At 35.9% G+C, this 27,500-nt stretch overlaps 1 protein-coding gene across 16 annotated transcripts in view; it reads left to right on the top strand.

Moving 5' to 3' along the window:
• LOC124953090 (tyrosine-protein phosphatase Lar) overlaps nt 1-27,500 on the top strand; it is a 485,939-nt gene that overhangs the window by 300,563 nt on the left and 157,876 nt on the right. For 15 of the 16 annotated variants that reach the window (XM_047503993.1, XM_047503992.1, XM_047503990.1 and 12 more), the window contains one exon: nt 24,565-24,603. The exons of the other annotated variant lie outside the window; for it this stretch is intronic. In XM_047503993.1, the coding sequence (XP_047359949.1) occupies nt 24,565-24,603 (39 nt within the window). The remainder of the gene's footprint in view (nt 1-24,564; nt 24,604-27,500) is intronic. 16 annotated transcript variants of the gene reach the window in all.

Here is a 27,500-nt window from a genome sequence, read left to right as displayed (position 1 = left end):
GAAAGGAAATTATTCTGCGAATCGTTTAAATCAAGTTAGAAACGTCCCGGTAATCACGTTCGTTCGTTCATTAGACTATTCTGGGAGAACGGGAGAGTATAACGTAGGTAATTCCCGAAGAGATTATCGAAGACGCATCACCACGATTTCGCGTCCGGATGCAAATTGGTCCCTAGCAAGCGGCTCGCTTCGTCGTATAACGCGGAGAAAGACGAGTCGAAGCGAAATTCACGTATCGTTGAGAGATAGAGAGATAAAGAGAGAGAGATAGAGAGAGACAGAGAGAGAGATAGAGAGAGAGAGAGAGAGAGAGTCGCGTGCACGTGCTATGGCACAACGGCTACGTGGTGGAGATGCGTGTGTCTAGAGAGAGACAGAGAGAGAAAGAGAGAGAGAGAGATGGAGAGGGGTAGGGTGGTGTACAGGTGCGGCACTCGGTGCACGAGGAAATTGCAACGTTCCCCGTTTGGGTCCCTCAGGTGCTCTTCGTCATCATAAAGCCTACGCCACTGGCATTGTACCCGTATTAAACCCAGCCTCGAACACGACCCTCTGATTCCCTCCCCTTGCATCTCCATCTCTATCTCCTCTACCACTACCTCTTCTACCTCCACCTCCTACTCTAACTGCTACAACCGGCATGGCCGCGAATATCCTCCTATATATTCTGCGTACGTAGCCAACGACCCTCGACCGTTCCTGGAGACCACAACGGACTACTGGTATCCGCCACCTCTCCTCTGACCTCGTCTCTTTTCTCTCTCTCTCTCTCTCTCTCTCTGGTCTCTATCTATCTATCTTTATCTCTCTCTCTCTCCTCTCTCTCTCTCTCTCTCTCTCTCTCTGTATCTCTCGTTCTCTCGGTCGCTTGTTCACCAACAGTCACCGGCTATTTAATAATCAGTATTTATGGCAAAAACTTGCCAGACGTCGGAGGCTGCCTTGTTCGGGCAGCAACCTCTCAACCTCTCCACCGGGAAACGATGTTGCTTCGAAATCTACAACCTTGAATATTATTTTGACTTCACCACTGGTAACACCTTCGCGAGCTTCTATATTCATTTATTTACGTGTGTGTGTATATATATATATATATATAGAGAGAGAGAGAGAGAGAGAAAGAGAAAGAGATTTTTTTTTAACTATTTTCTACAAAAATTTCTTTGTAAATTTTTCTAATACTACTTCAAGGGAATATGACAGATTAATACTATCTATAATATATTCATACCTCCATCATTTTCTCGAAATATATAAGCCGTGGATTAAAACGAGAATAGTTAGTACGCGTACCAAATGATAGGATATCCTAGATAAATCCGTTTGTCAGGGCCTGTTATACGTTATTCCGTTTGGCACGTGAATCGCGTCAATTGGTCAGACGTTAGGGTAATCAGCTAATCGAAATCTATTGTACGGGCTCGGTTTAATTAGCTAACAACGATCGTTTACTCCATTTAAACCCATGGCTACCCCCAACACCAATCTGGGAATTCTCTCTCTCTCTCTCTCTCTCTCTCTCTCTCTCTTTCTCTCTCTCTCCCTCTCTCTCTGTCTCTGTCGTTGGTATTTGATTGAACACCGATCTCGATCGATGAATCCATTAGTATAATTCATAAAATATTTGGTCTCGAGTTTGATAAAGTGGCACTTTGTCATTGATTATGGTTATGTTCAAGAAAAGCATAAACAAATTTTTCTATTTCGAGATAATCGAATTATTATTGATTTATATGTATATATATAATATAATATATATAGTGAGATAATATAAAAATTCATTGGCAACGATCAAAAAAGAAAATATTAGTCCTGAAAGCATTCTAGTTGGGTTACGTGCTGGGAAGATGAATCACGTAGCACTTTAATATTCCAAGAGATAGAGAGAGAGAGAGAGAGAGAGAGAGAGAGAGAGGACAGACAGAGAGAGAGAGAGAGAGAGAGAGAGAACAGACTGACGGACGGACGTACATACATAGGTACGAAACTATACTTGGTGAACGTTGTAACGCTGCGTAACAACCGGCGCCTGCTGTCCACGATAGAGAAGTCCAGGACATAATAATAGAGCCGACGTGTCTCTCAGCCGTCCACCAATATAAACTTCTACGTCCCCTCTCTCCCTCCTCTTTCTCTCTCTCTCTCTCTCTCTCTCTCTTTCTCTCTCTCTCTCTGTCTATCCCTTGTCGTGCGCTGTCGTGGCCCGTCCATTCGCTCAGACTGAATTATCTGACCTTTCCTCTTCCTCTCGGAGGAGAGAGAGCGAGAGAGAGAAAGAGAGAGAGAGAGAGAGAGAGAGAGAGTCTATGTGCCGCATCGTACAAACTTTGCACGGCCGAGTAGAGCTTAATTAGAAGCTACGATGCCATTAGAACTGGTGGTCGTTCGCTCGGAAAAGGAGAAAGAGAAGGAAAAGGATGATAAGTAAGGGGATAGGGAGAGGGAGGGGGGAGGAGGAGGTGGTATTGGAGAAAGTAAAAAAATCAAGAACAAAAGAAATTATCTCAAACGATCGACGATCCATCTATTCTAGATATCTCTTATTCTTATCGAAGAACAATAAGAGAGAATAATTTCGATCCGATTAGAATCCACGTATCCAAAGAAATCCCGTCGTCTGTTCTCGACTATCGCTTAAGATATATTACTATTGTACGATGCAAACGAATCGTAGCTTTTTATCTTTCTTAATAGCTACGAATGAAGCAATTATGGTATACACGTGGCGATCGTTCATAGATAAGATAAGAACGATCTTATCTTCATATTGTATGAGGGTGAAGTAGTGTTGAAAGTTGATAAAAAAAGAGAGAAAGAAAATAATTGAAGGGGAAAAAAAAAGAGTGTACCGCGAGATAGATGAATTCTTTCTTTTTCTTTCGATCGTTTTTTTATTTTTTTTTTTTTTTTTATTTTTTTAATTGTCGCTCGTTTCGACGACAACGCCATCGAGGCTAATCGAGAATTTTTCGAATTAGGTAGTTGACCTCTCACCATCCACCAGCAACCCCGACACTAGACCACCGGTAATAGTACCTCGGTTTAAAGCACGTAGAAATATTGTCTACGATGGTTATATGAAATAACATAGAAATCCTATGACAACGATGGACAATAATTTTTCGATCATCCGACACTCAGCATCTTTCTCCCTCGTGTTCTCGAGTGCTGTGTATGCATAAAATGACGGTGTTTTGATAGAAGGCCAGACCCTTCCTCCACTCCCTTTTACCCATCCTTCCTCTATCCTCCTCCCATTCTCTCTCTCTCTCTCTCTCTCTCTCTCTCTCTCTCTCTCTCTCTCTCTCTCTCTCTCTCTCTCACACATCTCCTCTCGCTTAGTCTCTCCAAGCCAACACACTGGCTATCGTCGTTACCCACCGGTACCTTCGTTCGCCCTTCGGCAACTGCACCAGCTGCAGCTGTAAAACAAACTTTACATTTATAACGCTCACGTTGTGGAATCTTTGCGACTATGGAGAACGCCTTCCGTATTCTTGCAAAAATTACAAAGAGAGAGAGAGAGAGAGAGGGGAAAGTGAAGAAAAAAAAGAATTAAAGAAAGAATCCATCGCGAATCAACTATCTTAACATTTATCCACCTTATCGATTCTGATTGTGTAGTAAACGAATAGAAAAATAAAAAAAAAAGGAAGAAACAAGAAACCGCAGATTTATTCTTCCCTCATATCGTTTTACGCTATCCACGTTTAACCTTTATTTTTTCCGATGAGAAATGATTAAAAAACCATCGATGATGACGCTCCAAGATTTTTCTTTCCTTTTTTTTGTATTTCCCCCTCTCTCTCTCTCTCTCTCTCTCTCTCTCTCTCTCTTTTTCGATCGAAGTAATCTCCGCAAATAGTCGTGCGAAAGGAATGTAATTTTGTTAAGGAAAAGAGAGAATAGAAAAAATTATCCATATCTCGAGTGTCCCTTTCAAATTAACAAAATGGTACGACGATATAATTTTTAGATATATATATATATATATATTTTTTTTTCTTTATTTTTCTGTTTATATCTTCCCTTCTTCTTTCTTACTATGATTCCCATTCAGTTCAACGAAAGATCTCGTTACATCAATGAAACGAAAATAATAGAATGGAAAGACGAACGTAGAAAGATAATGATATTTCCTTTACTACGCGAAGTATATGCATCTATGTAAATATGTATGAGGAGAAGAAGGAGAAAGGAGTAAAAGGAGGAGGAGGAGGTGGAGGTGATGGGGGAAGGAATGGAAATGGCTCTGTGCGCGGGCGCGCGCGCGCGCACCGAATGCCTCGAAATCTCAAACGACTTCCTTCTGACGTCATCGCAACGTTTCATAAACAGTAAACTCCTGCCTTTGTGCATGAATCCGTAACCTTTGACCGTTTTAGATCCTTATTATACGTTCTCAAATTTACGAGACCATTAAGGCGCGGTCTACGATGTATTCCATGTCTTTAACCGCGAATATCGAAAGCCACGCTTTTGCTAGCTCTTCGGATCAAAAGGGAATTTGATCCGTGGAAAAGGGATTCGTGCTTTTGCCTTTCTGAACGAACGAATGAACGAACGAACGAATGAACGAACGTACGAACGTACGTACCATACATACGTACGTATGTACGTAGGTACGAATCAACCAACTAACCAACCAACCAAATGCAAGCAACGCTTTACGTTTGACCTTTCCTCGATATCTCCTGATTGAATTACGACTTGGACGAATTTCTCTTTACGTTCATACAAGTACGACCATATATATATATATATATATATATATATATATATATATATATATATATATATATATATACATATATACATATATATAATCTGTATGTAAATATGGATTTTTCTTGAAAAAAAAAAAAAAAAGAAAAGAAAAGAATAAATAAAAAATAAATAATCGATCATTATTATTAGAATGAATCTCGGTAGTTGATATTTTCTTTTTACGTTAGAATATATCATTGTAACAAGATTAAATAGAAAGTTGCTTTCGTACAAAAAGGAAAGAGAAAACGATTTACTTTTCCCTCGTTTTTCTCTCTCTCTCTCTCTCTCTCTCTCTCTCCCTCTTTCTTTCTTTCTTTCTTTGAACAAGAGGAAGTTTCGTTTGAAAAATGTCCAGCTCGCGTGGGCTACGTGCGTTCCAGGGATTGCAAGCAACCAACCAACCAACCAACCAACCAACTAACCAAGCAAGCATGAAAAGTCTACTACTAACGTTCAAACACATTCTTAAGTACCAAGGTTCAAGTACTTTGACTCGGAACCCTTTTCGAGATTACCACGAGTTGATTCGAGAATCGACCTTGCACGCGAATTATTAAGCAAATAACGTCGAGCGGTGTATAAACTTTTTATAAGGCAATCACGAAGAAATCGTGAGTAACGCGACGTAGATGAGGGGTGTGAGGAGGGGATCGGGGAGGATTACTTCATTATTCTTTCCACTTTTTATTTGTCCGAAGGATTTCAATTTCAATAAATCCGATGTTAAACATTCGAAGGATCGTTTAAATCGTTTCGTTGAAGATTATTCTTTTCTCTTTTTTTTTTTGTTTTGTTTTCTTTTTTTTTTTTTTTTTTTTTTTTTGAAAATGTATTCGTTCATCGTCTTTCCTTCCATCCGACCGTAAAATATCATTCGATAGGAATGATGAAATCTCGAAATGGCAAGCGTCGTAAAGATCACTATGATTTATATGCTCCTTTAAAAGAAAGAGAGAGAGATAGAGAGAGGAGCAAGAGACAATAGCATTGAACTTTTAAATCATTCCATCTAAAATTATTTTTTTCCTTTATATATATATATATATATATATTTCGTCATTTTTCTTCTCATCTGGCAATAAAATATCATTCGATAAGAACAATGAAATCTTTGAATGGCAAGGGATCGGATAAGGATCACCATGATTTATGTGTTCTTTCGAAAGAGGAAGAAAGAGAAAAGGAGAATGAGAGAGAGAGAGAGAGAGGGATATCTCGTTACATACTCGTACAATTTTGACGTTTTACGTTAGCCATTCGATTCAAACTCGCGTCACGCTGAGCGCATCTTGTGCGATTCGAGAGACAGGTCAGACGCTGTTCATAATAGAACGCAACGTGTATCGACTGTAGTAGAACAATATATGTATGTATGGTCGTGAGAAAGATAGTGAGAGATAGAGAGATAGAGACAGATACACACACACATACATGCATATATATATATATAAAGAGAGAGACAGAGAGAGAGAGAGAGAGAGAGAGAGAGAGAGAGGAGTACTTGACAGCGGGTACCAATTATTGCATTCGACGCAGCTACTGACCAGGGAAACCAATACCCTGGGACAAATTGTCAATTTATGCTTTCTCGTTATTACGCCGTCCTGATCATAGCCTCGGCCCGATGCCACAACGTTACTAGGTACCACGATACAACCCGCATTGCCGAGTCGAGTGCATTGCAGAATCTATGAGAAGATACGACAACGTCGTATACATTACGAGATCGTTCGTCCGTACGTTTTCGACTCGTCGGGTCACCGATAATCCGCAATCATTTTCCTCAAGAAGAGAAATGCACGGAACGGTTTGCCAAACTATATTTATTCATTATATATAATAGTAATAACGTTATCTTCATATCTTGTCTTATTGTCTTATTAATATTGCGTATTTATGCTATCTTTTTTTTTTTTTTCTTTTTTTTTTCTCTCTTCTTTTTTTACTTTTATCTGCGAGGATTTTCTTCCTTTCCCTTTTTGTACTTTCTTTCTTCTTTTTTTTGTCCTTTTATTCCTTTGATTTCTCGTCATTTTTTCGGATCGATTTAAAGATCGTATATATTCTGATCGATGTTAAAAAGTTAATGTAACTTAATCGAAGGATTATGATTGAAAAATTTTTACTTTGATACGAACTATAATTTGTCATAATAGATAAAAGATATATTACGTTTCAATTGTAGAAGTTATATCATACCAAGAATCGACTTTGCAGGAAGAGTAACTCAGCAGGATTGTGAAAGATCATGGGACATTGCATGTGTCGTACGTAGGATCATAAAAATAAAGCATAAAATCAACTGCTGACTCGATTGCGTTCTCTCTCTCTCTCTCTCTCTCTCTCTCTTCTGTACCTTTTCTCTCACGGGGATGGCAGTTGTAAGAATGAAAGAAAGGAAAAAAAAAAAGAAAGGAAGAAAGAGAATATTGCGAAGAGTTGGCTATAAATCATAAAACTCGAATAAAAATCCTTCGGGTACTTCTTTGCAGATAGGGATAACTAGTTCGATTTTGATTCTTTTGCACAGAATTTCTTTTTCTTATTACTCCATTCTTTGTAATCGTAAGGAAGTAAATAATCAAACGAGTATGACATTCTAACGTATATATTGTTTTTTCATCGAACATTAAAAATGACGATTGACGAATAATTGATATATAGTGTTAACGTAGAATAACATCGGTGAAGAACTAATGGAATAATTTTAATAATAAATAATGAAATAATTTTGCTTTTCTTTCTTTTTTTCTTTCTTTCTTTTGATCTTGCTAGCCCCACCCCCTAAACCTCCCGTCGAGTGACGTGATTTAAATCCTATCAAATATTCAAGAGAATCCAGCGTGTCGGGTAAAATGCATTTGCAAAGTTGGCTGTTCTGCGAACTTCTCTAACGAAACGTTTAACGAATCTCCAAGTCCACGAAGTGGCAGGAGAGAAGAGAGGAGAGATGAGAGATGAGAGGAATGGCGGTGAGAAGAGGAGAGGAATGGAGAGGAGTGGAGAGGAGAGGAGAGAAGAGGAGGAGGTCACTGCCAGAGTCGGTCGCGTAAGCTTCGAGTCAGTGGTTACGGTCTGCGAATAGTCGGACCTGATGGTAGTCGCCCAGATAGAACTGGTAGAAATAGGCAGACAGAAGCGAGAAAGAGAGAGATAGAGAGAAAGAGAGAGAGAGAGAGAGAGATAGAGAGAGAGAGATGGAGAGAGATAGAAAGAGAGAGAGAGATAGAGATAGAGAGGAGACAGAGAATAACCACCACCGCGGCAGAGATCTAATATACGAAGAGTTAAAGCAGATTATCCTCGCTCGGTCTCGGCGTTGCCGAGAGTACCAAGTGACACTATTTCATTCGCAGAACCGTCGTGTCATTTTTCAATACGATTTCAGCTTTTCCTGGCAGTTATATCGACTAGCTTATTCGAACGTCGACCCTTACTATCTATCTCTATATCTTTCTCTCTCTCTCTTTCTCTCTTTCTCTCTCTCTCTCTCTCTCTCTCTGTCTCTTTCTGTCTTCGTTTTTCATTTTTTAGTCATATTTTTTTCTTCTCCCTTTTCATTTTTCTTTCCAATTCTTTTTCTTCTTTTATTTCTTTTATTTACTTTCTTTTCTTTTCTTTTCTCTTTTTTTTTTTTTTTTTTTTTTTTTTTTTTTATTTTTTATACATAGAACGACCAAAATCCGCGCTACATTTTTAATTCTTCCCCATTTTACCTTTTAACTTCTCTTTCTCTCTAGTCTCTTCTCAATTTTCTTTTCTTTTTTTTCCTTTTTTTTTTTTTTTTTTTGTTTTTTTTTCCCCCTTCTTTTTCCTTTTCTTTTTTTTTTTTTTCTTCTTCTTCTTCTTGCTTTACCCGCGAGAGAACGGCAGCCAAACGAGTACGAGAGGATATGGGATAGAAGGAGGAGGAGGCGGCAAATGCGCGAGTTACATCGGCCACGGTAAATTCTCGATGCAAATGAGATCACTGATATCCGCGCGAAATATAAATCCAAAAAAGGGGAAAAGGAAAAAAAAGGGAAGAAAAAGGAAAGAAGGAAAAAAGAAAAAAAAAAGTTAGGGGAATATTTATGTCTATTATCTGAGGCGAACGGTGGCGTTCGTTCGTGCTTTACCACCAGGTTTTCTCTCTCTCTCTCTCTCTCTTTCTAACTATCTATCTACCTATCTATCTCTGTCTCTCTCTTTGCAGCTGATACGCAGCAGAAATGACCGAAGAACTCAAATGGGAGAAACTCTAAAATATTCCGTGGACGTTGTTGGCGACGGACCATTTATGGAATCGATTAGCCCCGTGTAGGTCCAGCCCGCATATATAAAATACAGAGATCGTTCGGCCGATCGCCAAAACGAGATTTCAACGTTAATGGCAATATAGATGCAGATGCGATTTTCAACGTTTTCCCCCCATTAGCGTTAGGAATAGAACATTGAGTAAAGAATAATAAATTTTCCGATATTATTAACGTGGTATAAATATTTTTCTATATAGGTGATATCTATACATACATACATACATACATACATACATACATACATACATACATACATACATACATATATATATACATATATATACATTTATATTTATACCTATTTTAACAAAATTTTTTAACTATATTAAACGATATTAAATGATTACTTTCGACTACGGACCATCTATTTAAACATCTATGAATCTACTAACGTCATACGTTCTACTACGTATCGTTATATTACGAACATTTATCAAATATCCTCGCTTACGATAAGATTAACGGGTTTGCAAATCGATCGGAAAGATACGTTCTTCGATAGACGAATGAAGTTTCATTCGACGTTTCTCCAAACTCCAAATGAAATTCCGTTTCCGTATCGGCTTGCGATTTGCTAATTTCATCATTTCCGTCAGGAGTTTATAGAGCGAACGAACGAGCGAGCTAGCTACCAATCGACCGAGCAAACTCGCGAATGAGCTAGAGAGAGAGAGAGAGAGAGAGAGAGAAAGAGACAGCGATAATTGTTTCATCGACGAATCCGATCAAAGTCACTAAATATATATATATATATGCGTGTGTGTGGATGTTTATATATACATATATATATATTAGGATTTGGAGACAGATCGAGCTAGTCAGCATCGCAAGTGCAAAGTGTCATGAAAATGGAGAAATAATTAGTATAGCGACAATATAGGCCTCGTTTTAATGTCGAAAAATCAATGATAATTTATTGTTAGAAAAGAGAAAGGAAAACGAGAAATGGTTGAAATAGAGAAAGATTTTAATCGCACGAACCTACCTACCTATCTACCTATCGATCTATCTATCGTATCTCATCGTACTTTAGCGTACCACTCGTACAATCTCCGTCGTTTTTTCTTACGGAACACTCGAAGAAACGAACATGTTATCACTCGTCGACGATGTATCGCTCGTATATTCGATATCACGCAAAGTCCAAATGCGCGAACAATACATTCTTTTAACGCACATAACACCCGATAAATAATATAAACGGGTCGTATCGAATTTTTATAAAACGACGCGATTCTCTTGTTATTAGAAAATTATAACCCTTAATGTCTGTGCATATCGATCTTCTTTCTTTTTTTTTCTGAAGTAAAAAGAGAGAGAGAGAGAGAGAGGCAGGCAGAATAAATTAGATAAAAAGAAATGATGAGTTATTAAAAAAAAAAAAAAAAAAAAAAAAAAGAATGAATTATTTATTTAAATAAATACAGAAGACAGAGAGAAAGAGAAGAATAATATAAATTAGATTAAAAGAAACGACGAGTCATAAAAAAAATTGATTACCTTGAAAATATAAAATGAAACATAAAATACATTGTACGTATTTAAAGAACGAAAGAATGGAATTGAGAGTGGGTGGTGGGAGAGACTGAGCTTAAGGTACGCAATCTACTAATCTATCCGACTAATCGTAATTCTATCGTGGATAATGAGCACGCTGAACGGCACGCGGCCGAGTACATATTAATCTGTTACATTGTAAATCGCCCGGTTAACGATATACGAGCGGGATTATATGGTCCAGCATTATTCGCAATCAATGCCTCGTTTCTCGCCAGTAATACCCCTCTCCCCTTTCTACCTACGCCATCGTCCCTCCCGCCCTTATCCTCCCGAGCATGCCGTCGATGCCGTCGCTATTGTACGTTTTGCGTTGAAATCATGCGATTCGTGCGAGCGTGCGCTCGCACACACATACCACACGCACACACACACACACACAATTTTAAAAGTTAAACTTTTATTATTTGTAAAATAGAACCGGATATAAATTGGTGATATATAACTCTGGCACATAGCTACAATACAAAATAAAACAAACACCGTTACCTCTATATTGTTATGTTGAAACATTGAAAAATTACAACGTCGAACGTTGACCATGAATGGTAGAGGAATGGGAAAAAATGGTTATGGTAGAATGGGATATGCGTATCGAAAAGCGTCTTTTTAATATCCAATTAAGTTTTACATTGAATTTTGATCGATAGCAACAACGATACCTATGTGCCACTGTAACGATGAAATACTTGCCATTTTTATCAGGCATACCGTCATCTTTTCTTTTTTCTTTTTTTTTTGTCTATTCCTTTTTCATTTTTTGTATATTTTTGTATTTTTGTATTTTTTTTTTCTTTTTTTCTTTTTTTTTTTTTTTTTTTTTTTTTTCTCCTATCGTATTTCTCATGAAAAAGTAATTTATCGACTGTAAAATATTTATCAAGCGTTGATAATTATTATCGTTCGTAATTCGACCTTTTGTTTCTTCTCGTTGGTAACACAGAAAATCTCGGATAAGAAGAAGAGAGAGAGAGAGAGAGAGAAAAGAAAAAAAAAGAAAATATATGTATATATAAAAAAAAATAGTGTCCCATTAAAATCCTATTTCTTTTTCTCTCGGAAGGGGAATCCTGCTAGAAGAAGAAAAGAAAAAAAAGAAAAAGTAACTTAGGAATTGGAATTGACCGAAAAATCGGCAACTCTTTTGGAAACACAATACAATACAATACAATACAAGTACAATAGAGTACGGTACAATAAAATATCCAGCCAGACAAGCAGATTTTTTGTCGGGGTCCAATCAAAGGAATTATTAAGCCGTCTGGTGTCTCGGTTGCACTTTATCCTTCAGCGGTTTACCCTTTTCCAACCGTTGTTTCCCCTTAGGCTCTCCCTTTCTCTCTCTCTCTCTCTCTCACATTCCCTTCTTCTCTTCCTCTTCATACAGCTTTCGAGTACTCGAGAACGGAGCCTTGGCCCAATGCCAGCGTATTCATTCCGGAAACTAGCCCCCAATCTAAGGGGCCAATTATTTAATCAATTCCACCCTCTTAGCGGGCACGAGATAGAGAGAAGATAGGCTATTCGAGTCTGCGGAAACGGGAGCCAAGGGCGACAATTGAAATCGCCCTTTTCCCTTGCCATAACCCGGCTCCAAGCCCCCGTCCCCTTGTCTCCGCCCCCTCCCACCAATCTCTCATCCCCGTTCTTCCCGACCTCCCTCTCGCCTATCCCGGTTTTCTCCCTACTCCATTACGTGGTTTTCGAATGTCTCTAACATTTACGTCTCCATCCTCGACGATTCATTCCATGCGTCTCGACGATTCCCTCTGTCCTTTGGATTTAAAGTTTTTCTCGTTAAAGACGTTCTCAAGGAAAATCAACGATTTCATATTTCTTTTGATCCGATACTCTAATTGGAAAAATATATACACATATAAATTTCTCTATATCCGTCTGATTAATAACGATCGATATAATTTATTACAAATGATTATAGCTTAATGAAATAAATAATATTTATTGAACGAATTAAAAATAATACCTTGGTATTTGATAATAATGTGTATATCATTGTAATAATGTTAAATGAAAAATTTATAAGGAATGAGGATTCCATTGATATTTGCCAATTTTTATATATGATAAATATATGACGTAGATCTGTATATACATATATATATATATATATATATATATATAACGTAATGTCTAGAAGATCGTGTATTTTCGAGCAGTTAGGTACATACAAACATATACACACACATAAACACACACACACACACACACACACACACACACACATATATATATATATATATATATACATTGAATTTCATTTCGCGAGTGTTTCATAATCGCGACAGAGTCTCCAACGTTTAACGGTAGCATGAGGAAGGATTAATTCGAAACTCGGTATACGAAAGCGTAAACGAGAAGATGTGAAGCCTCTCTCTCTCTCTCTCTCCCTCTCTCTCTCTCTCTCTCTCTCTCTATCTCTCTCTATCTATCTATCTTTCTCTCTTGAAGATCGGAATATTGGAAGGGAAATTGAGAGAAGCTTGGGAACATTGATGTTAACATAGACCTCCGGTAACAAGTCCGCAACTCCTCGGCTCGTTTCTCTCTCCCGTTAATAATCGTACATTCTCTGTAACGGGATCGTCGTTGTAACCTTATTACAAACCAACGTCCTTGAATATCTCTCTCTCTCTCTCTCTCTCTCCCTCTCTCTCTATATATATATATATATATATTATATATTATGTATTATATATTATATATTATATATTATATATTATATATTATATGTAGGAAAAGAATGATCGATAAAACACTCGAATCTTTCAATAATTCTCTCGTCGAATACTTTTCAGGAAGAAGATTTCTTTTTCAAGTTCGTTCGTTCCTTCGTTCCTTCCTTCCTTCGTTCGTTCGTTCGTTCGTTCGTTCGTTCGTTCGTTTATTCAAGAATTCTAGAGTAAAGGATCGGGAATCATCTCGAGGTATCGACGACGATCCTTTCGAATAAAACGTTTCCTCGGTGTCTCCTTGAGGCCAGCTTCAATTTCCATTATAATCGAAACGAGATCTCGACGCTTCGACGATCACGAAGTGGATTTCACGACATGGCTTTGGAGTAAAAGAAGCCGTGAAGGGGGGAGAGAGAGAGAGAGAGAGTAAGTCAGTCTGTGGCTCCCTAGGGAGAAATCTCTATCGCTCTGGCGTGTCCTGGTTGGTAACTAACGAACAATCAAGAAACGAGTGATTTCGCCGCAAATAATTAGATATAAAACCGAAAAAGACGAATAGAAAGAGAAAGAGAGATTCAGAGTAAGGAGGATAAGCAAAGAAGAGAGAGAGAGAGAGAGAGAGAGAGGGAGAGAGAGAAAGATGGGGTGGGGTTAGAGAGAAGAGATAGAGATAGAGAATCGTTACACCGCAACGACAAAGAACACCGAATCATTGTGGTTTATACCATTGGTACCAACTACGGATCGTATTCGTGTTCTCCCGTATATCACTAAACCCCATGAGGAAGCAATCTCCTTCGAAAATTATGGGGAACAGCTTGCTTCTCCGCTTTCAAACGTGATCACGAACGAAAGAATTAACGAACGATGGAACGTATGTATGTATGTATGTATGTATGTATGTATGTATATGTACGTATGTATGTATGTACGTATGTATGTATGCATTTACGTATCCGAGTTTCCTTTCAAATTTGTTTGTCGATTTTCGTTATCGACTTCGTGGTTAGAACGTATAAAATATTTTCATTGAAAGAGAGAGAGAGAGAGAAGAGAGAGAGAGAGAGAGAGAGAGAGAGAGAGAGAGAGAGAGATTGTTTCGTCGTTCTATAAAGAGAAAGATAGGAATATTTAAATAAAACTAGCAGTAGATTAATTCCATGCTCGCGAGTTATATCGTAACTTCGCGCCGAACAAATTTTTCGTTTTTTTCATTATTTTTTTTTTTTTCTTTTTTTGTATATTACTAGTAGCATTCGTCGAGAGCCTATCGTGTTTCCGTTTCTCTCTCACTCTTTTTTTTTTTTTTCCTTCAATATTTCATACCACATATCCGGGATAATAACTACGAAAAATGGTGTATATTATATCGTCACGTATATATATATATATATATTTATATATATACAACTATACATATCCTATTACCTACTTTCGACAATGATCAGAAACAGTGAAAGAATACGTGATTTTTGAGTAGCTACAAGTCATCGTGTCAGACGAATTGATAATTTAATTTCTCTCTTTCTCTCTCTCTCTCTCTCTCTCTCTCTCTCTCTCAGTTCCTCTTTCTTTGTGCGACGACGAACAGGACGGTTAGAAAAACAATGAGCGCGATTAATTTAATTAAGCACACGTTTCCTTTGATAACGATAACGTGACGGTGAGTGTACACCTGGGACCAATCGATGATGCTCGATCTGTATCGAACGGAGTCGAAGGAGACAAGAGGTTTCTCTATCTCTCTCTCTCCCTCTCTCTCTATCTCTATCTCTCTTTCTCTCCCTCTCCCTCTCCCTCTTTATGCGTACGATGAAACGGTACGGAAGAAGAGAAAAAAAAAAATAAATAAAAGTAGAGTATTTTGACGTTCTTTCGTATTGAATTTGTTAACGCCACATATATGACCATTATATTTATAAATGTCGATTTAATTAACTAAATGGATCGAAAAACGAAATTGGTCGATAAATAACGACAATGAATGTTTGCCTCTTCCGTTGAATTATATTCGACTGTTCGAAACTATATCCCATAAGAGTCACTTATTTCTATTTCCTTTTTTTCGTTTATGTTTTCTCTTTTCTTTTTTTTTATTTATTTATTTATTTTTTCCTCTTCTTCGTAAACATTCACGATCCTTAAGATTATTTGGTTAAAGACGATCTCGAAATTATTCTTGGATTTAATAGTTATCGTTTGATCTATTATTTTTTGTTTTCTCTTTTTCATATATATATGTATATTTTCTCGTGGAAAAGGAAAGGAAACTGCACTCCGAAGATACTATACTCTGTAAACTCTCTTTCTCTCTCTCTCTCTCTCTCTCTCTCTCTCTCGTCCTTACAGGAACACGTTTATCTAACTCCCTTAGGCTAAGCAAATTCCACGGATCGATCTTACCGCTTGCATTAAACGATACATATTCTCCATTTAAAATGTGCAATAATGCCATAGGAAATTCCTATGCCGTGAGCTTGTGTGACGATTCATTGCATTGATAAAAGAAAAGAATTCGTATAACGATATGAGAATAACGATAATAAAAATGGCGTTTTCTCTGAATCACCTCCTCCTCCTCACCTTCCCTCAGCATACCTCGTACTATGTATACTCGTTCTTTTTTTTTTTCTTTTTTTTTCTCTTGTTTTTTTTTTTCTTTTTTCTTTTTAGCATAAAAAACATGTCAAAAAACTGACCTCGCTTAATCGTTATCTTTATTAATCTCGAGAGATCCTGTCAGGTTACTCTAAATTTAGATATTCCTCGTAAGATCTACATTTAATTGTACAATACGTTCTACTTTATTTCATTGGGATATTTATTTTCGAATATGAATAGGATATATAACGTTGGTAGTTATCCTTTTCAATCGAACATTTTACCATTTGTGTCATCTTTCTACCAAGAAATAAATCATCTAAATTTGGAAAGGATACATACATACACACACACACACACACACACACACACAGATTGATATTATTTAAAAGAGTCAGACTTTTAGCTTTGAATATTCGGGACATGACCTACAAAATTATTTCTTATCTTACTCCACGAATTACAATTTTAGTCTGAATATACATATATACATGCATACATATGTATATATATATATATATATAATAACGTATATAATAAGTACATGCATAGTACGTATGTACATACTTACATAGAAATTCGCAATGGACACGCATTTATGCTCGAAATCGACATGTGTTAGTACGGTATGTCTCGCACGTAAATATTAAAACACTGGGCGTAGGAAACGTACACACACACACACATATATATATATATATATATATATATATATATACACATACACACTCTCTTTCTCTCTCTCACACACATATACGCATACGATGAGGTCATGTAAACACGAGTTCACGATAAGTATCTCTTTACGTCGCGGTCAGAAAGAAATAAAGAGAGAAAGAGAAAGAACGAGAAAAAGCTATTACTACTATATAGTAGTAATAGTAATAATAGTAGTATTATATAGGGCAACCATGTAATACTAGGGATCATCGACATTACATTGACGACATTTATTCGATGCAAACTACAAATAAGAAAGAGAGAAAAAGAGAAAGAGAGAGAGAGAGAGAGAGAGAGAGAGAGAGAGAGAGAGAGAGATGGAAATATCCATTTAAATACATACATATATCGATGCTAATCATCTACAAGAGAAAATCATTTCTCTCAACACATTTGCACGTTTTTACCCTTTCTCTTTTCCTCTCTTCTCCTCTCTCTCTCTCTCTCTATCTCTCTCTCTCTCTCTTTCGCGTTTAACCGGATCCGTCCATATAATTAGCAAAAACACGAATCGTTAGTTGCAATCATTGTTAATTTCTCTAACCTGTTAACTCTTTTCTCTTTTTACATTTATTTACCATCTGTTATGCAGTACCTAGAAAGAGAAAGAGAGACAGAGAGAAAGAGAGAAAGAGAGAGAAAATCACTTTTCAATGACGACTACGATAACTATGGAAACTATTACAACGCACCATTAGATTTTCTAACGTTTCATTCTTGTCCTTATCATTTTGAACATTTTAATCGTATGAAAGAGAACGAGAGGAGAGAGAGAGAGAGAAAGAAAAAGGAATAAAAAAAAAGAAAAGGAAAGAAAAGAAAAAGCGTTTTGTTTTCTTTCAATTACCATTTATCCAATCGTTCATTTCAAAGATTTCTTCTTTTACCGACGAATAATACGATTATTTATTATTTATTTTAACCAGCGGGTACTACTTTCTATCTATATATATATATATATATATATATATATATATATATATATATCGTTCACGCTCTCTCTCTCTCTCTCTATCTATCTATCTATCTATCTATCCATCGATCTATCTATCTTTATCGATCTATCTATCTTTGTCGTTCTATCACCTCTTCGATTTATTCATTGATTTTATCTTTGAACGTGAACGAAGTGACGAGGCTTTGAGAGTTCGATTATTAAACGAATATAAAGTACCTTATATACAGAAATAAGATAAAAAAAAAAAAAAAATAAAAAGAAAAAAAAAAGAGAAAGAAAAAAGTATGAGATAAAGAAAAGTGGGAAAGATTTTAAAATTGCATTAAAGAGAAACAAAATGGAGAAAGAAAAAAGAACAATAATATAATAATGATAATAATAATATTCCGTTGAGATTTTTCTTCGAAACAACAATAAAAGCAAAAAAAAAAAAAAAAAGAAAAAAAAGGAAAAAAGAAAAGAAAAGAGAGAAAAAAAAACAGAGAAAAAGAAAAAGTTTGTAGAACGTAAATTCTAGAGAAAATAATATACTTTTTTTTTTTTTTTTCTTTGTTACGTACGTACGTACCTTACTTACGTATTTCTACAGATATAATAATAATTTTTATTGAAAATTCAAGCTACCTCCAATCCTTTAGCTCTCTTGATTTTAATCTTCCTCCTTTATACGCAACATGTATAAGCTGTAACGGGTGTATCTCCTCGTATGCAACGGGATTGTACTTTGAGTAATAGATTCGCATTACGTCAGACTAAGGGTTTCCTTTGCCATGCTCTGACATATCGCGTTCACAGAGCACCTTCTAACATGCATACAACACACACACTCATATATATATATATATACACATCCTTATCTATGTGTCTATGTATGCGACGACTTTACCGTGACGTCATCTTGAGAAGTAGCATTAATTTAATACATAGTCCTCTTAAGAACGCCGATTCATAGGCATCCTTCTCTAACTTCTATGTTTCAAATATGTAATCTCTCTCTCTCTCTCTCTCTCTCTCTCTCTCTCTCTCTCTCTCTCTCTCTCTCTCTCTTTATTCGACTTTGTTTAGTTTCTTGATAAATGTTATTGAAAAATATTTCTAGGAATTTTTATGATAATATATGTCACGTATTAAATTTATGACCTTCCTTTCTCTTCTTTCTCTCTCTCTCTCTCTCTCTCTTTCATATACACTCTGTTTTTGTCACTTCTATATCTGTCTATTCGTCTCTTTATGTTTGGTTTAACGATTCAGTCGCAGATAAGTCGTAGGAGAAAGAAGATCGCAGAAGCAAAAGACCTGATAGTAAGATGTAGTTTTAATTTTATTTAAATTTCTTTATATTATTATTAATCTCTCTTTGCGTATGAATATATATATATATATATATATAATTATCTTAATTATTAATATTAAGCGCAATTAAAATCGACAAGTTAATTGGTTAAAAAAGTAATACATATATATATATATATATATATATATATATAATAAACGAAAAATTTAATAATTTTATAAACAATTTTTACATTATTACGCTTATATATACGTATATATGGTACTATTCGAAATGGTCTCATATAATAAAAGAGTAAATAAAAACTAAACGTGGTGTTTGAAGTCCGTTATTATTTTCTGATATCTCCAGCTAGATGGACGCTCGTAAAGGAATGTGTTTTTAATCTCTGTATTTATTTTTTTGTTTTGTTTTCTTTTTTTTTTTTGTTGTGTTTTTTTCTTTTTTCCTTCGCATTCCCTCAGCGAATGTTTAAGGCGTACCTACTCGCCTCATTAATTCGTGAAACGAGCGCCTTTGGCTCGTAACATTTTAACGTGGGAGATTTTAATTACTATACGCGCATTTTCTATTTCAACTGAAAGACTGACGAGTTCTCGTTTAGGTGTATATATATATATATATACATATGTATATATGTATATATATATGTACCAATATTTATTTTTAGAAAGCATAAATATATAGAGAATTAACGAGGCTGACTTATTTTTTTTTTTCTTTTATTTTTTCTTTTATTAATAATTGAATATATAACAATAATCACTTTGCCGATTTTTACACTTTTATTAGAGCTTTGTACTAATAATTAGATAACAAAAAAAAAAAAAAAAAAGAAACATTTTCTTTCATCGAAGTAAACCATGCGATCTGTGTATGTGGTGATAGCTTATTTTTTTAAATATTTTTAAATTTTTTGTTTATTTTTTTTTCTTCATTTTCTTTTTTTTCCAAAAAAAAAAAAAAAATAAAAAAAAAAAAGAAAAGAACGTTGAATTTATAATGATACTAATACATGACCGCAGCTGACCATAAAAATAATCTTTACTATTAGACTCGAAAGGTACTTACTGTGTAAGGTCATAAAATTCTGTAGTAGCCCCGTAGCAGTGTCATTATTCCACCTTATAATTCTATTCCTACCGTAAACTTGGCAGTGCGTCACGTATTCTATGAGAGAAGGGAACGGTGGTTAATACTTTATTATCGATCACTATCATTTCGCTTCATTACGAATATAGCCAACGAACGTAACAGTTTTATACTATGCTTCGTCATAGAACAGATATAGAATAATAATAATAAAAGTAAAAAAAATAAAAAAAAAAAAAAAAAGAGAGAGAGAGAAGAAGAAAATAAAAAAAAGAGAGAGAAAAGAGAATAGCTGCCGTTTCAACGAAAATTCTATGAATAAAAAAAGGCTCATATATATATACACACACACATACACACACGCACACACACATAAACAATGATATACGGGGTTAGTTGCATTCTAAATACAATTGGCCGGGTGTTCAAAATTGAAACGATCTTTTCAAAATCAAATACGAGTTTCCAAATTATTATACGAAAATGTTGATCGAAAATGGACAATCATCGTAATCGAACTTCGGACTTCATTTAATTTTAAAGGATATTAAAAATGAATTTATAAATCTCTCTTTATATCCTGTAAATGTTTCGTATTAACCAGATCATAATAATATATAAGGACGATCTATATATTTTTCCTTTTTCTATTTACACTCTCTTCCCTTTCACCTTTCCAAAAAGAAAGAAAGAAAGAAAAAGTATATTAAAGTACGAAAAATAAAAATAAAAGAAAAATAAAAAAAAAGAAACAAAACAAATGTGTGTGTGTGTGTGTGAAAATGGAGTGTGCATGAAAGGACATAACTCTGCGCGGTAAAAAAAGAAAAAAAAAAAAAAAAAAAAAAGAAAAAAAAGGAGAAAAAAAAAGAAGAAGAAAAAAAGGAGAAAAAGAAAATATACGGAAGGATTGAGAAACCTTATATTATATTATTATTCGGCACGAAATCGAGATGTCGGTGTAGGTAGATAGGTAAAGATAGGTAGGTAACGTATACATCTGTATAGATGGTATATAAGATATTATTATATGCACATAGATATCGAGTGTTTGCGCACGATCGATTCTCTTATTCGAGTCTCGTAGAGGGAAGTCGTAACGTATCGTCTAGCTCGATACGTTCAATGGTGTAACGGGAAATCGTCGGTACGGTTAAGGAAGTCTCACGTATCCATTGTATATAATGGAAGGTGGAAAGGTATCCTTGTAGAGAGGGGTGGGTTGGTACTACCGATGCTGCTTGCAAGAAGAGGGTGAGTCCAAAGGTATATACTATAGAAAGAGATAGAGATACAGAGACAGTGAGAAAGAGAGAGAGAGAGAGAGAGAGAGAGAGAGAGAGAGAGGGAGATGGAGATAGATGGAGTAGACAGGGGTAAGGAAGGTGGGTTGGGAAGGGTGGTGGTGGTGGTGATGGTGGTGGTAGTAGCAGCAAGGTAGCAAGGGTGAGATAGGGCAGGAACACCGATACCATGCGCTCGCGTTATTATACGGTGAGTTAACAGCAAGATTGTTTCTCAAAGTTAATTTACATCTACGAGAGCCGTCGCCGTCTCCACTGCCGCCATTGCCGATACTACCGCCAACTACTGCCGCCGTCGTCCGTGGCCGCCGTGCTTCGAAGACACATCGCGTCGATGTTGCACTATCAAGAGAGAGAGAGAGAGAGAGAGAGAGAGAGAGAAAGAGAGAGATAGAACGAATATATACCATCCGCGAAATTAATATTCTCTCTATTGAGACAACGTACAACGATGAAACGCGATACGCCATTGTCTATGGTAAACGAAACGAACCAAGTGCTATGCGACTAACGGTTCTCTCTCTCTCTCTCTCTCTCTCTCTTTTTGTCTCTCTCTCTCTCTCTCTGTCTCTCTCTCTCTATCTCTTTTTTTCTTTCTCTCTCTATTTTCCTGTCTCTTTCTCTTTCTCTTATATATACACGCATATATAATTCTAGCCTTTCCCATAATTAATATATCAAAAAGGAGTTATATATGTGTGTGTGTGTGTGTGTGTGTATGTGTGTATATATGTGAGACAACGAGAGTATGTAGTTATCAGAAGATTATTTATGAAAACGATACAATTCAATGCGAATGAAGCTTTAGACGTTACGTTGCTCCCCGTATTAGACAACGATCCTTCCCCCTCAACCCCCCACTCCTCCCGGTTTAAAGTTACTCATTTTTCTTTTCTTTTCCTCTTTTCTTTTTCTTTTTTTTTTCTTTTTTTTTTTTCTTTTTGGTTTCCTTATCGTCGTTAAACTCTTTCTTCTCGATGTGATAGAACACAGACGGAAGAAAAATATCCTTTATAGAAAATCGAAAAAGGGAATCTCTGAAATCTGATGGTAATATAGCCCCGTTCGCGTTCGTTGCCTTCTAAAGGTTTCGCTTTAAAAAAAAAAAAAAAACCTACACGAGACCTTCCCCGCAATCTATTCTCAAATATATTCCGATATCGAGTAAATGTATGTTCGATAAAGGCAAGAAAGGAAGGAAGGAAGGAAGGAAGGAAGGAAGAAAGGAGCGATAAAAAAGAAAGAAAGAGATAGATAGAGTGAGAGAGAGAGAGAGAGAGAGAGCTAGCTCTTTTATCAGCAATTCATATATTTTCCTACATAAATCGAATGAAAACAAAGTCGAGCGCCGGAAAGAATAATGAACGTTTAGTCTGAAAACAGAGAGAAAGATCGTTTAGGTCGTGCTAGTTTGGCTCGAGAAAAACGAGAGAGAGGGAGGGAGAAAGAGAGAAGTAGAAACAGAAGAAGAAGAAGAAGAAGAAGAGAAGAAGAAGAGGAAGAAAAAGAAAAAGAAGAAAAGGAAAAAGAAAGCGAACACGCACGCCGCCTACGTCTCACTGTTCTCTTTCTCTCTCTTTCTCTCTCTCTTTCTCTTTCTCTTTCTCTTTCTCTCTCTTTCTCTTTCGAGCTTTCACACTTTTTCGAGAGCTTTCACGGCCCTCGAGCGAAGCTACATAGAACACCGGTGCACCGGCTGCTCGCGAATCGTCCACCCTCCTCCTTTCCGTGTTTTCCAAGAGTTTACGTCAACCCTCTCTTACTCACTCTCTTTTTACGGCTCTTTATTCTTTCTCTCTTCCCCTCTCTCTCTCTCTCTCGCTCTCTCTCTCTCTCTCTCTCGCTCACTAGCTCTCTTTGTTTCTCTTTTTTCGCACGCTCGCTTTCTATCTTTCTCTATTGTTATACAAGCAGACATATTTTCTCAATAACTCCCTTTTATTCGCTTAAAATATTTCTTCTTTTTAAAAAGAAATGATAATATATATGTATGTATATATATATACATATATATATATATATATATATATATAGATATATTTATTCATTCATTTTATTTATTTATTTATTTATTTATTTATTTATCTTCTCTTATACGTATGTATAAGAGGAACGAAGTGAAGAATATTATCGAATAATGCAAGACTCGTGTCAAAAGCATCTATCCACATATTCTATCTATCTATCTATCTACCTATCTATCTATCTATCTATTTATCTCTCTCTCTCTCTCTCTCTCTCTCTCTCTCTCTCTCTCTCTCTCTCTCTCTCTCTCTCTCTCTTCAACGAGACGAATTCGAAATTCAAGAAGAAAACCTCTTCGTAAAATCGATTCCTTTCCCTATTCGTTGATTTTTTTTTTCTGACCCTCCTTCCCCTTCTTCCTCTTTCCCTCGCTCATCGTGCCTTGAGCTCGAAGAACTTTTGCTATCTGGGTCTCTGGAACGATGGATGGATCGAATTCGATCGCTCTCTTTCGTATCTACGTAAATAGTAAATCTAAGGAAAAATCTCTTATGGTTATTTTCGTAATAATCGTCTTATCAAAGAATTTGTATGTTATCTTAGTTGGGGGGGGGGGGGGGGTGAGAGAATGGTAGAAGGAAAATTATTGACTTTTATATATATATATATATATATATATATATATATATATGTATATATTATATATATTAAATATATTATATAAATATATTTTTAAATTTTGTATCATTAAGAAATTTATAGGTATGGCTAATAAAAGCAAATTGTACCGATCGATCGATAGTCTGCTCTTCGAATAATTAACGAACCCGAATAATTTTCCCCGAATTAACTATTTTATCTATACATAGACGATGTATAATCTATGTATTTACTTTTAGATAGATCGTACACGTTAAAAAAAAAGAAAAAAAAAAAAAAAGAAAAAGAAAGAAAACGTACAAATAGCATATAAAAATATACGTAGTATATTTAGTAGTAAGTGTCAATAGATTAGATCGCAATTGAATTCGAAGTATCGAATGGTTCGTATAATTCGACTCGTTAAAAAAAAAAAAAAAAGAAAAAAAAAAGAAAAAAAAGAAGAAAAAGAAAGAGGAAGAATAGAAAAGGAAAGACATGAAAAATAAAAAGGAAAATAAAAAAAAAAGGAAATAAAAAGGAAAGATTGTTCGTTTGCAACTGAATACGAAAGAACACAAATTCTGAATGATTTTATTCGATAGAGGAGACCCAAAGTTATAGCGTGTTGCCGACCGACCATGAACAACTTGACTCAACGACTTTCTTTCAGGAAACATCAGCGACTCGCAATACATCACGTACATGACAAGTAAGTACGCATGCGTCGCATCGAAATACGTCTCCTCTCCCTTTTTAAGCGATTATTTTCAATCGATTTTATGTATCTTATAAACGAGAGACGTAAATCGATAAAAAAAAAAAAAAAGAAAAAAAAAAAGAAAAAGAAAAAAAGAAAAAACGCGTTGAGAAACACGTTTCAGTGTTAAAGAACATTTTCATGTTACGATCCCCCTATCCCCCTATCCCCCTATCCCCCCTCTTACATCTTGACGCGCGTGTGAAATTTACACGCTATACCTCTTTTTATCGTAACTTTGCGTGTATTTTATTATGCATTTTTTTTTCTCTTTCTCTCTCTTTCTCTCTTCAGAGACGCATTAAAGCATTTCTCCGTCCCTTCTCGCTCGGTTCCCCTCTATTTTTCATCTCGTCGAATAATTTTTCTCAAAGATGAATATTTGTATACGTATAGATAAATCGTTTTATATACAAATCGTTCTCTTGAAATATTTCTCTTGTTTATGTATTACAATTTCTTCTTTCTCTTTTTTTTTCCTTTTTTTTTTTTTTTTTTTTTTTTTTACGATTATTATTATTATTTTTTTCTTCTTCTTCTTCTTCTTCTTCCTTTTCTATACGCACTTGTTGCGTTTCGGACACGTTCGATACGTTCAATTAATCAGCTCTCTTTGTACGATCGATGCAACGACGTTTCAAATATCGAACATAATTAAAAAGTTCGAGTTGATTTATTCAGTCGTTGTTTGGTTTTTTTTTTTCCTCCCCTACTGAATCTTCTTTCTTCTTTTTCTTTTCTTTTTTTTCTCTTTTTTTTTTTTTTTTTTTTTTTGTTGTTTAACCAAGGGTGGGAAAAAACAAATACTGCGTAAAATATCGTCTGTCCCGTGTCTAGAAGTCTTTTATACAATTATCGATCACCGCCAAGGATGTCGTTAGTCTACATTTTCAGGGAGAGAGAGAGAGAGAGAGAGAGAGAAGAGAGAGAAGAGAGAGAGAGCGAGAGAAAGAGAGGAAGAGAGAGAGAGAGAGAGAGAGAGGAGCAGTTACCGTTATTGCTCTTATCAATATCGTATATATACATTATTGGAATAATTATTACACGACCACGTTTCTTCTCCCCTCCCTTCCCCAGCCCCCCCTCACCTTTTCTTTCACGTGGTTTCACATTTAAGCATATGAAAAGTGGCTCCGTGAATCGGCCTGTTTTCGAGCTTCTCCACTCAATTTCACTCACGACGAGCGTTCCGATCTAAATTTCAAATTCGTTAATGTGTATTTTTACACCGCGAAAGAGGTCCGACCGAAAGAGAGAGAATAAGAGAGAGAGAGAGAGAGAGAAGAGAGGTCGAGCGTGCACGGCACTCTTATCACCATCTCTCTCTTTCTCTCTCTCTCTCTCTCTATCTATCTATCTCTATCTTTCTCTCTGTCTTTCTTTCAGGATGCTTTGAATTTCAAATTTGCCGCGGGAGCCAGCCGTCGTGTCGTAGTCCATGCGTCGAGCAACTTTCGAATGTTTCTACCTCGCTTATGCACTGTCATTTGTTTTCCAACCCTTTCATCCCCTCCCCCCCCCTCTCTCTCTCTCTCTCTCTCTCTCTCTCTCTCTCTCTCTCTCGACCATCGTCGTCGAACAATCGTGTCGTGGCTTTATGCCGGACCACTACTACCAACACCACTATCACCACCATTGGCATATTCGCTCGACAATATCTGGCACATTTTATTTACGACACCGCAAACGTTATGTATTTCGATTGATTTCATGATTTATTCTCAACTAGAGAGGAAGAGAGAGAGAGAGAGAGAGAGACAGACAGACAGAGAAATTCTCTACGAAATCTATGATATCAATAGCACGATCGTTTCGATATCGACAGAGAAATAGGAAAAAGAAAGAAAGAAAGTAAACGTTCAAAAAAAAATTTCTCAATGATATTCGATTCTCGTCGAAATTAATACGCAATCTTCCGAATTCAATTCGCTTCAAACGTTTCTTATTGTTATTTTACAAATATTTTATTTGTAACTAAATTTGTTGTTTTTTTTTTTTGTTCCTTTCTTTTTTTTTCTCTTTTTCTTTTTTTTTTTTTAACGTTTAACGTTCATCGTGGCACTTCGTACTTCGAAACGAAAATTTTCCTATTGGACTTTTAATAATATCGCCGCTTCGAAATTTATAATTGGCCAATTATCTTCGATATAACTTCGTCAGAGTTTTCTCTCTCTCTCTCTCTCTCTCTCTCTTCAACGTAACGGAACGTTCAAGCCCTTAATTGCGCTCGACGCACAACGTCGAGGACGATGACGACGATTGCAAAAGTTCGCGTAACGTTGCCAACAACGATGGGAAAATCTACGAAGGTGTGCGATAGGTTAATTGAAGCGCAATTAACCGCGTTAAAACGTTTAGCTGCTTATGATTAGGCCTGCTAAACGCTAACACGTTTTTCCGTACCTTTTTCTCTAATCTATTCGTCTAAGCTTTTAAAATACTTTAAAAAACTTATTTATTATGTATCGTTCTTTCTAATCAATTCTTCGTTCAGCTTCTTGTTTTGTTTTTTCTTCTCCTTCTTCCTTCTTTCTCTTTTCTCTTATTCCTTCTATCTTTTCTCCTTCTCTTTTTCATTTTCTTGTTCTTTTTTTTTTCTTTCTTTTTTTTTTTTTTTTTTTTTTTTTTCGTCACCCCGTGGAAACAGAAGTTCTTAATTAAGAACGATCCGATATTCGTCGTTTGATATTATTAAATCGGCTTTTTTTCTTTGTTCCTTACTTTATTATTACGTAGGAACGAATGCGTACTCTTTAATAAGGGCGATAATGAAGTCTTATATTCGACAATGAACTAACGATTAAAAAAAAAAAAAAAAAAAAAATAGGCTAGCCTTTTTCAATTCCTAC

This window comes from Vespa velutina, chromosome 11 (assembly GCF_912470025.1).
Source record: "Vespa velutina chromosome 11, iVesVel2.1, whole genome shotgun sequence".
Taxonomy (NCBI): domain Eukaryota; kingdom Metazoa; phylum Arthropoda; class Insecta; order Hymenoptera; family Vespidae; genus Vespa; species Vespa velutina.
Note: the sequence above shows the minus strand (reverse complement) of the source record. Positions and strands in the feature narration are given on the sequence as shown.